Consider the following 18,927-nt stretch of genomic DNA (forward strand, 5'->3'; position numbering starts at 1 on the left):
GCGATATACAGTAGGTCCCATATCATTGGGCTAATAGGAATCGCGGTGCACTCATTGATATGAGAGAAGTCTCCCTTGTCCCTTCTGGGATGTTTGTGGAATAATTATATACATCTATATGTATATTATATTTGCTTCAATACAGTTCGTGGTAGCGAGTATAAAAAGTTTGGCCCGGTCGAACTTAATGGCGTTCCTACGTGTTAAATTTAGTATTTAAAAAAAATTGATATTGAAAGAAGAAACGTTCGGTGACAGAGAAGCCGCTCCACAGCTGATATGTCTGAAGAGACTCTACCAATGTCGAAACATGCATGTCACATAGTGGTGGTTGTGTGGGTTCGAATCTTCGGCTTTCCTTTTTCACTTGCAAAAGTAAACGGTCATTAAGCTCGATTCCAAAGGGAAATTTAATATTCATGTTTCAATCCAATTCTATTTTTATGGTGACCAATCTACTAATGTTCACTATTTTTCCGATATCATAAAGGAAAATTATTATTGTATTAAAATTTTGTATTTGTATTTATTAGAGATTAGGAAGTCTGTTGGAAATAATATTAATCTTGTATTTTTTTCTCTTCATACTTTAATATATTTAAATTAATGTACATAAATACAATGTAATTTTAAATTTTCATTAATAAAAACTGTTGCACAAGGCCAACAAAATTATTTTCTAGAATAACCAAAATAAAAAACCAATATAAAACAAAACAGTAATGAAGGTGAAAGAAATATAAAATTTCTTAAGCAACAAATGAAGTGACCTTTTTTTAGAACAACAAAACACATTTCTATCCTAAATAGATAAAAATACTAACCTTAATTCTCGAGACTGCTTCTTCCGCTTGCATCATACGAGTGGATTTTGTGGGCTGACCCTCGCACACCAATTGGGTAGAGCCTAAATATTTGGCTCGAAATAGGACACCTTCGATAAGCACTGCACCGCCTGTTGATTTCAAATTGAAGATTGTATTGAGTGGGTTGTAAAAGAAAGATAATCGCAAATTAGTAAATGGTTTTGATTGCATCGTGTAGCGTGTTGGGGGGTGAAAAGACATTGAAAACCAAAGAAAAAACCCAAATTACTACAAATGAAAAATGTTTTTGTTTTTATTTGATTTTTTGTTTTTTTGAATATGAATTTAAATACAATTTTAGCTAGTTACTACAAATTAAAAAAGTTACGAATTTTATTCAACCAAACAAAAACGAAGAACTAATGAAATGTAATGTTGTTGTGTTTGTATTTAAAATATGGAGTGGTTGTTGTTGTTATATTAAAAAAGAATTTGTAGCTTACAAAGTATAAACGAACGAACGAACGTAGACATCGAGATGGAGTAGTTAAGCGATTACACATTTAATTGTTTTGATTAAATATTGGATTTGGTTTTTTTATTATTTGAACGCAAAACGTAACGTAACGGAATGCATGCAAAAGTAAATATATATTTCATAAAGAAAAAAAAAACAACATATTATTTGCAAATTAGTTCACATATTTCATCTAAAGTTCATATATGTATGTATATTAATGGGATGCAGTCGAATGAACGGTTAGGAGGAAATTTTCAAGATATGTATATACTAAACACCAATGTAGATCTTTAAATGTAGTTCTTTAGTTTGTTTATAACCGCATTCAACTGCATGTACTATATTGTATATTAAGTATACAACACTTTCAAATATATAATTCGAATTAATATTCATCTGTAATATTACAAATTATAATTTGAAACAACATCTAAAATTACTTTTTACTTTAAAACGCTATTGACGAAGAGAAGTTAATGGAAATTTGCCACCCCTACTTTGAATTGACGTTTGTTTCAAAAGGGCAATAGTAAAATTGTAAATATCCCAACAGCTGTTTTCGGAGCCTCAACCGTTTAAAAAATGAGTGATAAATAAGAAAATCCAGAGGAGAAATTTGAAAACAATAACGAAGTGAAATAATGTTAAGTTCAAAGCCGAGCAAATAAGAAAGGATCGAAGTTGTTCCGATGGACGATTTATTATGTTTCTTACTGTAAGAAAATGGTTACAAAAATTTACGTAAAACTCGGGTATTTCCGCATATTTTTGGTTTTTTGCAGTTTCTTATAGTATTGTCTGTTGTCTATCATTCCACGCTTATAAAGTTTCATTTGGCCTACGCATTGCCACGCATTTGGTCAAAAAGGCAAGCAATATAAAAAATCGACTTTCTTGTAATTTTCGAATTTTGATGAAAAATTTAAATATACGATAAAAATTTAATCATAAATGTTACATTCACATAAATTCAGGTATTTGTTAAGGGGAGTACACACTAACAGTCAAAACTGACAGTCAACGTACTTTAAGGACAATTTTCCGGCAAATAACAACTTTTATTTCGCTAAAAACGTTTGAAATACAATATTTACGGTATTATTTAGAGAATATAAAAGAAATTTTTAAATTAGGCTTTGATATTCACGAAATAGACCTCGATGACTGTCAGTTTTGCTTGTCAATGTGTACTATACTTTAGGAATGTAGTAAGAGTTCTTTCCCAATCAAAAATTAAGGGATTGTCCTGTAAGAACACACCTATATTACTCTTTTTGGCATTTTTAAAAGAAAACCCGATTGCAGGAAAACTATTCGTTTTTGAGCAAAAAGTTATTTTTATGAAATGCTTAAAAAATCTCAGAAATATCATTTTCATATAAAATTTTAAGTTTTCTCGCAAAAAAATTCTCGGCTCTGAGTGGGTTAAAACAAATAGCTTTAGCAAACGTCATAAACTATAACTATATAAACTTCCTGTTATAAAGGTTTCGCGGTTTTAGTTGGGGATGAGGTGAACACAAAGGGAGCATTTGTATGGTGAATCGTACGAAAACGTAAAGACGAGTGCTCATCGTGTTCATCTATGCCTTAGGTCCAACCATATAATGAGGTGATTAGACTAAACCAATGTATACTCCATCAGTGCAACACTCTCTTAGATTCCATAATGAATTCCAAAAACAGGTAGAAACTTCGACTAAGAATTTGAAGCCTCATTCCGTTCCTACGATATTTAGAGTCAGCCAGGTAGTAAATATAGCATTGTTGGTTGCAACGGGGAGTTCCTTGTTTTTTTTTCAGATTTTCTGATACTCGTAGTGTGATTGTGCACCGAAATACTATTACCATCTGGAACTGGGGGTGTCAATGGTCATTAGAAATGGCTAGAACTGAGTGGCTGAGCACATTGAATACTCGAATTTTAGCACGGCCAATAAGGATGTCCCATAATTATGGATGTTTTCTATAAGTTGCCAGACACCACTTTGACGTGACATTGCAATGCACAATGTCGCTTGGATTCCATATCCATAAATCCAACTGAAATTAAGGAACTGCTACCAGAAAGCTCTTGTCAACGAATAAATCGCTTTCTAATCCTGATAGATGGAATGTTTGGCGGCCACATTATGACACATATGAGGAATTTCACTTGCTTTTTATACCCTCAGCCTAATGAAGGTATATACACTTTGGTACGTTGAAAATGTGCCTCATCGAAAAAATGGTTTTAGATCCCAAGTACGTTTGGACAAAATCTGTTTCAGACAATTTGGAGTCAATTTTGCAATATCCGTTCGGCTGTCTTTTATACCCTCAGCCTAATGAGGGTATATACACTTTGGTACGTTGAAAATGTGCCTCATCGAAAAAATGGTTTTAGATCCCAAGTACGTTTGTGCAAAATCCGTTTCAGACAATTTGGAGTCAATTTTGCAATATCCGTTCGGCTGTCTGACTGGCCAGAGCGTACGATCACTGTCGAACGGATCAACCGATTTGCTCCAAAGTTTGGTTCTCGTAACATTTTGTCCAAATTTAATAATATTCGAAGATGAACCATATCGGTCCACTCTTTTGGGTATCTCCCTAACAGAAGTCCACAAAATACCCCTCAGTAATGTTGTCAACATTTCCTGAGTATTTCAGCCTTGTAAAACTTCTCTACAAGTGGTGTCGTAGACACGCCGTTCGGACTCGGCGATATACAGTAGGTCCCATATCATTGGGCTAATAGGAATCGGGGTGCACTCATTGATATGAGAGAAGTCTCCCTTGTCCCTTCTGGGATGTTTGTGGAACAATTATTATTATGGCTTCTAAAGGGAGATCTCGATTTTGTCCAATCTTTGTACATCATTATCGTCGTTCCAAACTTACGTCAAATTCGAAGATGAACTATATCGGTTCACTTCTTCCGCTAACTCCCCCAAAAAAGTTCAAACATGTAGGCTTAAGAACAGGTTCTGATATGTTAGCGGATAAAACGACCCTTATTTGGTTTGTTTCATTCATAATGTCACAGGTTGGGGGAATATTTCTGTCGGCAAAGTCGTCTGACACTTTTGACTTGCTAAAATGGCATTTGTCGAGTAACAGAAACAGGACACAAAAGCGATGGGACAAAAAAATAGTCTTACGTCGCATACTTGGCTAACACAAGCGAAACCAATAGCTACAACTGCAGCTAAAGTACTGGAAGAGGAAGCTGTGATCAATGGTTAAATCACACGCCATGTTCCTGACCTCTAATACAAACATAGGTGACATTTCGACACGCATGATTCTTGACTTGTCGAACATTTGCGAACATTAACAACATGTTTGAAACGTTTGATTTTAAATATTCAGGAAAGTGATGTCAAAACCACGTAGAGTCATATCGGAATTTGCCATTGGTGGTGCGATATCTTTTCAATCTCTAACTCTATGGACTCCCAGAAACCTCCGGACCGACAGACGACATTTTCTGACTAATTCGGACATGTAAAACTTTTCTACACGTGGTGTTTTACACGTCGTTCGGACTCGGCAATAAAAAGAAGGTATCATATCAGTGAGGGAATATGAATCGAGAGCACTCATTGATATAAGAGAAGTCTCCTTTGAACCCTCTGGGATGTTTTTGGGAATATTCGTATTTATTCGTTAGCCTGAATAGTTCGTTAGTTCATCTGACTCAAGGAATTTCGGTTCTTCGACGCCGGATTGATCCGGAACAACACTAAATCAGCGTTTCGGTCAGCGAGTGGCACCTCAGTGTAAATATGTTTGTGCTTGTGTCGTTTTTCTATGGAGCATATCCCGGAATATGTGCTCCGGATTCCTTTGGCCGGGACTGAGGAAAACCCAGGTCCAATATGGATGTGCTCGCTATATTACATCCGCTTCCATCATACGCAGCGATCTTTGACTATGCCTGATCTAGGAACACAAGTTTGAAAATACGAAAAAATACGACGAGACCTTATTATTCTGCATGTAACAATTTTACAAATTTTCCCCAAAACAATTCTAAAACTTCCTTAAAAAATTTCCATTAACTTTAATCCTCGTCACAACTACAAATAAAATACAAATATATATGTTTATATATATTTTCTCAGATATATATGTATATAAATAGTTTATATATAATTAATTAATTTGTACTAAAATTGGTTTTACGACTTTTCAAACGACAACACTGAATGTTTGCCACGAAGATAAACCCAATAATTTACCTTCTTTGTTCTTACTCTTTTTAACTTTTTTCTCGCCGGTTGTACTGCCGGTGGAACCGACACTGCTGCCCGTACCACCACCTCCACCTGCATTGCCACCTGTTCCGCTATTGACAATATTACCGCTAGCTGTACTGCTGTTACCACTCGCAGGACCACCACCACCAATACCATTGTCCAGATCCTTTTTCATGCAACCGGAACCTTCTGAGCCACCTGGTGAACCCAAAGTTAAGCCACAATCTTGTATGTCAATTGATTTGATTGGTGATTTATCACTATGTTCCGGCGAGGACATTGACCCACCTATGTCCAGCAATTTATTGGAGGAATTTTTCGGCGGTACTGGCGGTGGGATTTCCGGTGTTGAGGATAACAGGGCATTATAACCGTTACGTGTTTTGGTGCTTGGCACCTGTTTGGGAGAGATTTTCGAGAGCAAAGATCTCGCGGGTTTACGGTCCCATGTCTTATTTTCATCATAATAACCCTGGTCATCGAGTCGTTGATGACCTAGCAAACGATCTGTTTCCAAATCGGTATCAACATCATCTTCATCGGCACTTAGATTTTTGGAGTGGTTGGCCGAAGGCGATTCCAGCAGGCCCTTTTGGGAATTTACTTCCAAGTGACGTGTTAGCCATACTGGAGAATTCATCACAGGCGATGGAGAACGTGCCGGTGCATTACGTTCTGGCAATGGTGGTGGTTGCTGTTGTTGTTGTTGTGCTGCCCTTTTTATACTTTGAGCTTGTTGGGTCGGCGAGGTATTCGATTGCAGTGCAACACCACTGCCATTACTGCTGCTGCCATTGTTCAATTGTGTGGTGGTGGTGTTGTTGGCTTTTGTAGGTGAACCTAGGTTATTGGAACCTGAACGCCCATCCCTATAAGGTGTGGGTTGTAAAATATCCGGCTCCGCTGAAAGGACATTGGGTTTACGGTGTGGAGCCGGAGCTGGGGGTGGTGGTGTCATTTGCACCATGTCATTGCGATGGAAAACACCTGCAAAAGAATGAATCTTTTAAGAAAAACTTCTCTGCTTAAATAATGTAAACTTACTTATCGAATAAAGTGAATCAAGATCCGGATCAATATTCTTGAAAACTTTATTATTGCTTATGGCATTGGGACTTTGTCCAATTATTTCCCTGGCATCACGAATTTCATTTTTGGTTCTTACAGTTGTTGTTGTTATTGGCTCTCGCATACCTTCATCCACCATTAGACCATTAATGGGGCTCTCATTTTTCCTTAAATACGAATCATGTAATAGATTCGGGGACATGGTTGTATTACGTTTATCATTTACAACACTTCCACCGCCACTAATACTACCGCCGCCAACACCATCTGTTGTTGAAATTGTGGTATTATTCATGCTATTGATGCTGTTGTTGGTGGAGACACGTTTCATGTCCATCAACATGGAGATGCCACCACCCAGCGGAGTGTGATGAATACCAGAATTTTGTTGATTCAATAAACTATTTTGGTTATTATTTTCCGTATCGGATGTGTGACCCGACGATAGGCCATCCTCCAGAACTGGCATGCTGGATGCATAGTATTTAGCATAGTTGGAGCATGATGTTGAAACACCGCCATTCATTTCACCCGAGAGACCTGCAAAGGAGAAATAGAAATTGGAAATAAGGATATGCTGCTCAATGGTGGAGGAGTCCTTAAGGTATCCCGCAAAACTGACGACCCAAGTATGCAGAAGAAAATGAAAATGACTAATTATTCAATCCAAGGTGAACGGACGCAGCGCACTTTGATTGTAGAGGTAGCTAAAGTATAAGCCTAATCAAATAGTCTACCGTAAAAAGTCATAGTTCTTTTTATCTCGTAAGAATACCGCTTGGGCGGGGCTTTCGGAACATTGCCGAGAGAATATGGGGAATAAAATTATAGCGTTGTAACAAAGACTACTACTCTTTAGTACGAGGGACATTTTGTGGCTCATATCTCAGTAAGCAATGGGGAAGGCCATAGCAAAAAAAAAAAAATAAAACAAATAAAAAAGTATCAGTCAGCTTTGCCGACAGAGATTTTCCTCAGACTTTGTGAATTTAACTTTCATCTACGGACAGATCGAATGTATTTAGGGTCTTTTCCGAAGTTTCCAGCAAAGTTTGAAGCAAGGGGTTCCATGCGATGACGTGATTTCATGGCATCTTTTGCATTGGTTCAAACGAAGTCGTGAAAGATCCGATCTTTTCATTAGCATTTGAACTAATGCAAAGGAAATCGTGAAAGATCCGATCTTTTCATCAGCATTCGAACCCACGCAAAGGCCGTCGTGAAAGATCCGATATTTTCATCATGGGAATGGGTACAAATCATTCCATCGATCCAATAGAGATGAATTTTGTGTTTTTATTTATACACATTTTTCTAAATATATCAGATTAATTATTTACAATAGGCTTGATGTTGTCGGAGACTCGAAATCACAACCAACGTTGTTAAAACTCTCGCGTAATGATAATGTCATTGCAAAGGGTTGGTGAAAATGACATTGGTGGAAATGACATGTCAAAGCATTTGTAAAAATGACATGTCAAAGCATTGGTGTAAAGGACATGCTTTGGATCCAAAAATGAATAGCATCTTTTGGGGTCCACGCTCATATGAAATTCATCGACGAAGATGCTAAAAAGATGACACGCCAGATCACTTGCACCCATGATTGAATGGCAACATTGGCATCGAATATTTTGCTGGGTTGTTGTTCTTTTTGGACATTTTAACTTGCCGACAAAAAATGTGTATTGAAGGAATGTACCGACATTGTCCATTATGGAAGTGGATCTTATTTTGGGAGTCATATCTTTTCGATATCTATCGCGCCCACTAGTCATTTCAGAGGGTATTTGTACAAATGTTGAACCAATATGCCACGAAGCATGGACTTGTCCACGGAAAATATAATATCGCTGTAAACAGGACCACAACGAACAGCATTGGTATACATTTTCAAAGGATCTTCGAACAGACCCTAAACTGTAATTACACACAAATGTTGAGAACTTTTGTGGGAGAGGTACCCTAACGAGAGGACAGATATGGGCTATTTTAGAAGTTAAACTAAATTTGCACAAAATATTAGGATATCCAAAGTTTTAACCAAATTGGTTGCCCCGTTCAAAAGATATACCATTTTTTAAATATTAGGGGAAGGACCGGAAGTTGTGGACCGGTACTACCCATCTTCGTACTGAAACTAATTTTGGACAAAATATGACGAAGATCAAATTTTGGACCAAATCGGTTGAAATCGGACCAAATCCGTTCGAGAGTTATCGTGCTCTCCAGCCACTACATATGGTGACATAGGGCTGTTTTCTCAAGAAGTATGGACTTGCCCCTGAAAAAACTTTTACCGTCGTAATTGAGGCAGCGAATGCGAGTTGCTTCAACAAATATCAAAGGGATTCGAGAGCAGGCCTTAATGTGAATGTATCCGAAATTTTGTGTGGGAGGTACCCGTGGGAGTGGACAAATATACTCCACACTCGAACCTGATTTATATCTGGTAGATATATTACGATGTGTAAAGTATAAACCAAATCGGTTTTCCGAAATTTTTTTAACTTTTGTGGGGGAGGTACCTGAAGGAGTGGACCGATATGGCTTATCTTCAAACTTAAAGTAAGTTTGGACAAAGTATTACGAACCCAAATTTTGGACTAAAACGTTAGATCCGTTCGAGAGTTATATTGCCTACAACCACTACACACGGTTTCATAGGGTTTTTTGCAACTTTCAGGCTAATTTCTCAAAAAGTATGGACTTGCCCCTGATTGAACTTGTACCGTTGTATGGAGGGCAGTAATTTTTACAACAAAGATCAAAGCGATTCGCTAACAGGTCCTAAACTGAACTTTTCCGAAATTTTGTGTGGGAGGTACCCGAAGTAGTAAATCGATTGAGTCCATATTGGAACCTCATCTAAGTCTGGCAGAAATTTCACGATTTCCAAAGTATGGACCCAATCGGTTACTCCCTTCAACATCAAAAATGTTCAACGGTGGCAAAATATCCCCCAGTAATGTTGGAGACATTTCTTTAGTATTTCAGTCATGTAAAACTTCTCTACAAGTGGTGTCTTAATACACGCCGTTCGGACTCTGTGATAAACCGTAGGTCCCATATTATTGAGCTAATGTGAATCTGGGTGCACTAATTAATATGACAGAATTCGCCCTTTTCCCGTATGGCATGTTTATAGAACAATTATAATTATAGAAAAAAATTGCCCTGATTAGGAGTCGAGTTATTTTTTTTTTGATCAGACTCCGACTCCAGCGAAATTGCTCATCTCCCACTCGTAGACTCTGACACCTGCTCCGAAACCTTGGTTGTAATAGCCGTTCGGACTCAGCGATAAACAGTAGGTCCCATATCATTGAGCTAATGTGAATCGGAGTGAGAGAAGTCTCCCTTGTCCCATCTGGGATGTTTGTAGAACAATTATATTATATTGTTGTTGTAGCAACGCTTATATGCTTTCAGTTATCTGGTTCCTGTTCTTTTGTGCCCAGACCAAAAACTCTGCAAAGTGGACTGGCTGCGTACAAAAAGAATTAGGAGACATGTGAGTGAGATTAGCCGGGAAGTTAAACAGTTGTAGGCGTTTCGTGCGGTCCAATCCAAATGCAGGGGGTGTGCTCGATATCGTGCCATCAATTCGGGCCCAATATGAATTGTGGTGGCTGCCCAATTTTTAAATGGGCTAAAACCGCTCGTGTTTGCATTGACAGCTGGCGGGGGCAGTGTTGGTCTACCGGTTCTCGCCTGCACCTTTGGACCTCTTTCTCTAGATCATGAAAGGCACTCCTGACGAGCATGGGTGGGAGATGAAGATGATCCACTGGTGTCATGTATTAACACCACAGGCTTTGAGGACCTTGTTACTGGCTGTCGAACCGAATATTTTGGATAGATTGTGGGCACCACTGAACAATATGTTCTGGGGAGCCTCATTTCAATCGTCCAATAGGGTGAATAATGTGGCGGTGGATTTAGAGGCGAATACTTTCCTATTCCTCAGATGAAAGACCTGCACTAAGCCAGTTATGTAGATTTTTAACCTATAACATATGTAATCGACGATAGGACCCGCCGTTAAGATCGCACAAGCATCTCCCTACATTACGATATCTCTATGCCGTCTGGAGGTTGTAGAATTTTAGAAAGGTAAAGCTTAAACAGCTCCGGAGATATCAACTCGCCTTGGAAAACTCCCTGTTTCACTCTACAGGTCTTGGACTTCCTATTTCTGAATTCTTATCAGGTTCAGTCCTCGACTGATATGTGTGGATATGTCATGTAATGCTGCAGGAAGTCGTCCTGATTTTGGGAAACTGCTTCTCTTCATGAGAAGGGCTAGTGTCTCTAAAATATTCGCTACAGTCGACAGAAGGGAGATCTGTCTTTACGATTCGCCTCTACTGACATCCTGGTTTCAGTAGCGGGACAATCCTACCAACTTTCCAGGCTTTGGTAAAATATGTGTGGCTAACGGTAGATTGGGAACACTTGCCAAGTACTCCGGGTTCATCCAGTTGCTTAAGCATTACCATTGCGGGCCCAACGCTTTTCGCGTTTCAGATGACATCTGCAACATCGATCATCGCAAATTGTGGTGATGTCTGCTCTGCTGGAGGGTCCTTATACAGCGTATCTCTTCATCGCCTATCACTCTCGAGGTGTTCTTTAAATTATCGGTTAAAATAAAACCTCCTCGGATCTGTCACGCCATTGAAGGCTACAGGCGTTCTATCATCTTTCTTTTCCGAATTTGAGAGTGATTTAACCGTTGCCCACAATTTACTTATTCCTGTACAACTTTTTAGGTAGTCTAGCCAATCTTTCCGCTTATGTTCACCTACTTACCTCTTGACTTCAAGACTAAGTTTCCTTACTCTTGGGTCCTTAGGAAGCTCATCGCGCAAATTTGCTAGTCCCGTACCTCTGCTGGGAAATTTGTTCTAATTTCGTGTATTCGACCAGCAGGTATGTAGCAAGCGGCTGCAGCATTATGAAGTCACTAAAAGTTCTCTCAGCTACCCGAGGATCTGAGAGAATGAGCAGCTCTCTAATTGGTAAATTCTCTGAACACTTTCCAATCGGCTTGAACCAGAGGGTATGAAGCCTGATGTTCTGTTAACGGAGACGATGATAGGGTGGTGGTCTGAGTCAAGTGAAATGAAATGGCTGTCAGGGCACGTCAGTTATCAGACAGGGAGCCGCAATGGTGATATCTGGTGAGCTGTGGCACCGTGCAAAATATAAATTTATTCGGCCAGCGATACTCCCTCTGGTCATTCCCCATTACGGAATGTCAAAGTCCTTGATGAGCATTGAATTTCTCTAGCACCAGATGGTTATCCCTTCCTAAAGCGGACTAATATCTGGCATATAACGAAGGGTACAGCTATGTATCGGCGGTATGTAAGCAGTCCCACACTTTACAGCTAGCCCCATGTATTCCAGCCATGAGTCACTAGAGTCAAGCTCAAGTGAGATAGGTCTGTACAGGACTGAATTGTGTATAAAGAAGGCAAAAACCTCCGCACCTCCTCCTCCGCTGCTTGTACGATCCTTCCCCAAAACTTTGTAAGCTACGGGTGACGGTGAGCTTTGTTTTCTGGATCGCAGCTTCGTTGGGAAACCGTTGCTAATGAAATGCAGGAATGATGCATTTCCGGGGCGTTGAACAACGACATCTATCCTGGTCGATGATTCCTCCGAGTCAATCTGGTGCTCAAGACCGGTCGCCATGTCGAAGTTGCGTTCCAATATAGACCTTCATGGACCATAATGTATGTTTGGAAGAAATTTAATGATTTCGAAAGATATCATTTTATTTCTTGCCGGGAGGTGTTTAGAGCATTATTAAATTATTTTGGACCATTATTAAAATAAGTTATTCTACAAGCATAACCTGTTAAAAATTTTAAATTGAAATTTTGCGATTTTTTTTAAGTTTGTGTGGGAGTTACCCGAAGAAGTGGACCGATGTAGTCCATATTCGGACCTGACCTGTTTCTTAAAGAGTTATTATAAAGTGGAAATAGTTTTCAAATGGGTTGTAGTTGTCTTCGCGGACCATAATGGTGGCAAATATCTGCTCTCGGCAAGAAACTTGTGGTGTTTGTTTCTACTTCTCAGCTCAGACGAATTGTCGGAATTGTTTTAAAGTTGAACTATAATGCCATTGAATAACACTGTGCAACACTGAAAATGAAAACAACTTATAATGGGAATTTTAAGACTACAAAAACCCTAGTTGGGTTTTGCATTGTTAGATCGGGTTTGGATTTTACAGCTTCATCTAAAGTGGGCTAAAACGACCCTTTTTTCCATTGTTCGAGGTTTTATCTCAAAAACAGATAAGATAATTTTGCTTTGTGGTCTTCAGCAATATTATAGCCCTAAAGTAGTAGAACTTATGTGTCGAACAGTTGAACTAGGGAAAACAGCATCTAGCGGGTGAAAATCGATAAAATATATGAATGTCTACATAATTTCTGGAACTCTGGTCAGTATCAGCTAAACTATTGGGAGTCGAACCAACTAACCTTTCGCAAACAGTTTCCAAATAATGTTCTCAGCATTTCTCCAGAACATTCTGAAACTCTAAAATACTTATTTCATGATCTTTAGTCGGTATTTCATGTTATACTTTCAACAAAATATATTTCAAACAATGTTCACATTGTCTGTTTATTTTCATATTTGGGATTTCAATGCATTGTTGATATATTTATTTGAAAGAGGCATTTTACAAGAATGGAATTTTCTGAAGACTTGTGAATAACATTCCAACGGCGAAATTTTCCAAAGATAAGTCAACGAATAATATAACAGTTTTGGAGATATTGTGCGAAATATACAAAATAATGGAGTTTTCAGATATATAATGCATTTTGAGGCAATAAATGCAGTTTTTCGAGTTAATTATTTCTTCAAATATTTTAGTCATTCTCTTATCTACAATTTTGCTTCGGAGGTTTTAACAAGATTCGAATTGGTTTCAGAGATATTGCCTCGATTTGCTGTAAAAAGTCAATATTTAGCCATGTTTAGATGAGGCCATAAAATCTAAACCCGATCTAGCAACACAAACCCCAAATATGGTTTTTGTCAATTGGGTCTGTACTTTCATAAAATCCGTATTAGAAGTTGTTTGCACACAATTATCTTCTTAGGTAATATTTCTTTTTAAGTTCCGGATATATTACATCCACCAGTTTCATTATACCCTACACCACGTTGTGGTAAGGGGTATTATGTCTTTGTGCATTTGTATGTAACATACAAAAGGAAACGAAATAGACCCATAGTTCTTTTTGGGGGTATACATATAATCACTTTCTGAGTCGATTTATGCATGTCCGTCCGTCTGTCCATGTATTTTTGTTCGCAACGTACAGGTCGCATTTTTTGTCTGATTCAGCTGAAAATTGGAAAGTACAGTTTTTTAGCCATAGGAAGAACGCTATTGCTTTTGGTGAAAATCGGTTCAGAATTGGATATAGCTCCCATATATATTTTCTGCCGATTTGACGTATTTGCTGCACCAAGCACGCTATATACGTCCCATTTTGATGAAATTTTGAATGTGTGACTGAATTCTGTCTAGAAATATATGTGCCAAATTATATCGAAATCGGTTCAGATTTGGATATAGCCCCCATATATATTTTCACCCGATTTCACGTATTTGCTGCACCAAACACGCTATACATGTCCGATTTTAATGAAATTTGGAATATTTGACTGAATTCGGTCTAGAAATAAGTGTGCCAAATTGTATCGAAATCGGTTCAGATTTTGATATAGCTCCCATATATATTTTCGGCTGATTTCACGTATTTTCTGTACCAAACACGCTATATATGTCTGAGATCGATGAAATTTGGTATATGTGACTGAATTCGGTCTACACGCTGAGAAAAAAATATGATTGATCCAACAATATTCGAAGAGCAAAATATGTATTGTAAAGATATTGTTAAATTCCAAATGTAGTATAGTGATTCCAACAATTGGGTTTTGTTAAATCCAAAAATTGTTTTTGTCAACTGGACAATAGTTCTCTCTTTTCTTCGACAATTTTTTCTCTTCTCTCGCTATTCGATGCCGTGTTGAAAAAGACAATTATGGTGAGGAGTTTTGTTTGTATGACATGATGCATTTATCTTTGTTTTTGTGTGTATGTATACCAACAAGGAGACTCTTGTTTTTATTTGTTTCTGTTTTGTTTCATTCTTCTATCTTCATTGTGCTTTGAGGTTTGGTGTTATACCGGAGTTTGTTATGGTGTTTAATTATTCCTTATGTTGTGGTGGGTGCTTGTGGCTTTTTGTTTGTCTTTGTTGTCAGCCAATGCAGCAAACCATGTATTGTGTTCATCAATGATGGCAATATTATACGCTACATTTATATCCAAGTTATGCGAAAAGTGTATATGAGAAGTATATACACTCAAATCAAAAATTTCTGGGCTGGTTTTCTGGGTTTACAATACTTTTTGTAAACAAAATTAGATTATGATAGTTCCTACAATCGGTATTGTTAACGATTTTTACAATATTGCGGAAATTCGAAAGTTGTTTTTGTTTTCTATGTTTGGAACAAAAGATGGTATTTTTCGATTTGGATTACAATGTTTGAACAAAACAAATACGTTTTTGGAACCAAAACAGATATTTTTGTTCCAACAAAAGCGAAAAATATTTTTTTTCTGCGTGTAGAAATTAGTGTGCCAAATTGTATCGAAATCGATTCATTTAGTTACAAAATACAGTTTAAAATCATCTTTGGAAATGCAAAACTCTATAAATTTACAGTATTTCTTTTGAAAATTTATGTTAGTATCATTTATGTAGCGAAACGCTCTCATTAATGGGCTATGGATGGCATAATTTACGCGATGAATAGGGATGTTAAAAATATTAATATACCTCATCTGCCTCGGAGGAACATATAATGGAATGTGTGAAAGTAATTCATCAGAATCTATTGTATTGTTAATCAAGTCGAAGACAAAAAGAGCAGACTGCATTAGCCGACGATGCTCAAGGGTTTGCAGACCCAAAAGTAAACATTTAAAATCATATGTGTGAGAACCGGATATAGGAAAAGATCTTAGAGCGTAATTCACAAACTGTCGTTGGACTCTTTGTACGCGTGACGCATGAATTTTGCTGGGCGGATCCCAAATAATGGACGCATATTCGACCTTAGAACGAACAAAAGCATTAAAAAGAGTCGTTAGGGTATGAAAATTGGAAAAATCTTTGCCATTCCTTTTAAGAAAAGAAAGCCTTTTATATGTTTTAGGTAGAATATAATCAATATGGGGTATGAACGACATACCAGCATCAAAAATTATTCCAAAGTCTCGAATTGAACCAACAGTTTTCAGAGCATATTCTCCCAAATAGAAATTACATTGAATAGGATGATAGGATTTGTAAAATGATAAATGGAAACATTTAGATAAATTGAGAGATAGTTTGTTATTAATGCACCAGTTTAAAACATTATCCAAATCTGATTGCAAGTTTGCCACATCTGCTAAAGAATCGACTTTAGAAAAAATCTTAAGATCGTCAGCATACAGTAAAAATTTAGATTTATAAAAACAGAATGATATGTCATTGATGAAAAGATTAAAGAGCAAGGGCCCTAACACACTCCCTTGTGGAACACCTGAAGTTTGTAGATATTGATGGGATATGAAACTCCCTATCCTTACTCTACAATATCTCTGAGATAAATACGAAGATATCCAACGTAGGATGTTTGAATGCAGACCAAGACGTTGCACTTTGTATAGCAATATGGAATGTGATACTTTATCAAACGCTTTCGAGAAATCTGTGTATACTGACTCCACTTGACTTCCTTGTTTTATTGCAGATATACAATATTCGCTAAATGTTACTAAGTTAATGACTGTAGATCTCCCAGCAAAAAATCCATGTTGTTGGGTAGAAATAATTGATTTTGTTTAAAAAAATAGATTCTTAGATATTATATGTTCACAAATTTTAGATACCCACGGTAATTTAGATATAGGTCTGTAACATGTCACGTCATCTTTTCTCCCATCTTTAAAAATTGGTGTAATATAAGCGGACTTCCAACCAGGGTTTCGGAATCGGAGTCTACGAGTCGGAGTCGAGCAATTTTGCTGGAGTCGGAGTCGGAGTCTGAGTCGAAAAAAATAACTCGACTCCGACTCCGGGCAAAATGTTTTCCACGTTATAGAAATATAACATTAAATTTGGAACAAGAATATTTTTTTAAAAATCATTATTTCTTTGAAAAGGAATATTATTTCTTTGAAAATAATATGCAAACGGTATATGGAGTCTCAGTCTGATTGCTTTGCTATTCGGTTGTGTGCTATGGATCCTCCGCCAAAAAATCTGTGCGCGAAATGTTTCAATGCGCTTAATAACAAATTTATCTCATGTCATTTATGTAGAGCCAGATATCATCTTTTCTGTGCCAGAGTTGATGAAAAATATGGTGAACTATTCTTATCGAATCCGAATATCGTTTTTAATTGCAAAGATTGTTTACAAGTAACATCTAATTTAATTTCCCATGTCTCTTCTTTAACTGTTGAAGTGAGAGAGCTTAGAGAGCTTATTAAATCAACAATCTCTGTTCAGTTGCTTGAATTGCAACAACATATTGTGGATAATGGCAAACAAGAGAATCAAAGAAATGTCAATAAAAAAGACACTCATCAAAATAGTGCTCAATCATCAAAAGATAGCGATGCTTTTGTTGTACCACAAACAACAAAAAAACCTCAAGCTAAGTCTGGTGAACAAGACAGGAGAGTTATTATACCTGCTTTGTCGTGTTCTTCTTTGTCGTCAACGCATACTGAAGGAAACAATGCAAATCACGTGGGTGAAGAAATGTTTGATGCTCGTGATGTTCAGAATGACATGTTTGATACTGTCTCTCACCAAACTGACGGATTTACCCAAGTGCAGAGACGACGCACACGTAGAAGGCGCAACGTTGTTTTTGGTTCGAGCTCGGAGCCGACAGAGCTGGAAATCATAAAGTCTAAAAAATGGGTGCATTTATCATCTTTCAAGCCAAGTGTTTCTGGTGAACAAATAATTAATTATGTTGCAAATAAATCAAAAATTGCTAAAGAACACATGCAATGTTTCATGCTCATAAAGAAAGATGTTGATACAGCTAATTTAAAAAAAGTGAACTTTAAATTTGGAATCTCCGCCTGCTTTTATAATAAAATTTTGGATCCAAGTCTTTGGCCTATTGACATCAAGGTGCGGCCTTTCGTAAATTTTCAGAAGAATCCAATGCAACAGCAGCAAACATAGTTAATGCCAATCAAGGAATATCAATATACTATCAAAATGTATCTGGTATGCGCACAAAATCAAAAGATATTTTTGAGTTTTCATCACAAGTCGATTATGATGTCATTGTTTTGGTTGAAACGTGGCTAAATCCTGATTTTTTCACTGCTGAATTTTTTGATGTCAATCTATACAATGTTTATCGAAAGGACAGAAATGCTTATATTACTGGTTGTTCAAGAGGAGGTGGAGTTCTTATAGCTGTAAAACGCAATTATACGTCTTCCCTTCAAGCATTGGATACTGATGACGGTTTACTCGACCAGCTGATTGTATGTATTTGTGGAGCTAATATCAAGTTTTATTTATGTGTTTCGTATATTCCACCTGGTAGTCCAGGAAGTATTTATGATAAACATGTTTTAAATATCTCGGCATTGGATGGGGATATTCATCAGAAATCTTTTATATGCGTTTTAGGGGATTTCAACCTGCCTAATGTTAGTTGGACTCAATTCGATAATAGTAATTTTTTATCTTCTATTAATATAACCAAAGAGCATGAAATTAATCTCATAGACACATTTCTTGGCATGAACTTAGTTCAAATAAATTACATTTTTAATCAATTGCACAGACTTCTTGATCTTGTTTTTGTTTCTATTGATTGCAAATATAAACTTGTTGAGCCATTAATTATGATCTCCCCACCTAATGCCCATCATAACCCACTTGCTATTGAAATTGATTCTTTTGAATATCTACAATTTACCTCTTCATGTAATTCTCCAAATTTCAATTTTAAGAACTGTAATTTTGACATGCTAAACACTATATTAGATTCTCTTAATTGGGATTCATTATTCGCTGATTATCCTTTGGAACAGTGTTATAATATCTTTTTAAATACAACAGTGAATATTCTTTCTCAATACGTGCCTTTAATGGAATGTAAGAAGTACAGACAGCCGTGGTACAACAAAAATCTTAAGAAATTGAAA

The 18,927-nt window shown here is 37.1% G+C and overlaps 1 protein-coding gene across 19 annotated transcripts in view; it reads right to left on the reverse strand.

Moving 5' to 3' along the window:
• X11Lbeta overlaps nt 1-18,927 on the reverse strand; it is an 815,486-nt gene that overhangs the window by 10,147 nt on the left and 786,412 nt on the right. For 16 of the 19 annotated variants that reach the window (XM_073971805.1, XM_073971787.1, XM_073971793.1 and 13 more), the window contains 3 exons: nt 6,615-7,178; nt 5,553-6,557; nt 825-955 (listed from right to left, as the gene is read on the reverse strand). In XM_073971805.1, coding sequence (XP_073827906.1) covers nt 825-955; nt 5,553-6,557; nt 6,615-7,178 — 1,700 coding nt within the window. The remainder of the gene's footprint in view (nt 1-824; nt 956-5,552; nt 6,558-6,614; nt 7,179-18,927) is intronic. The other 3 variants (XM_073971804.1, XM_073971803.1, XM_073971802.1) reach the window with 3 other exon arrangements.

The sequence above is a fragment of the Musca autumnalis genome, unplaced genomic scaffold (assembly GCF_047663935.1).
Source record: "Musca autumnalis isolate F117 unplaced genomic scaffold, ASM4766393v1 scaffold_3, whole genome shotgun sequence".
Classification (NCBI taxonomy): Eukaryota; Metazoa; Arthropoda; class Insecta; order Diptera; family Muscidae; genus Musca; species Musca autumnalis.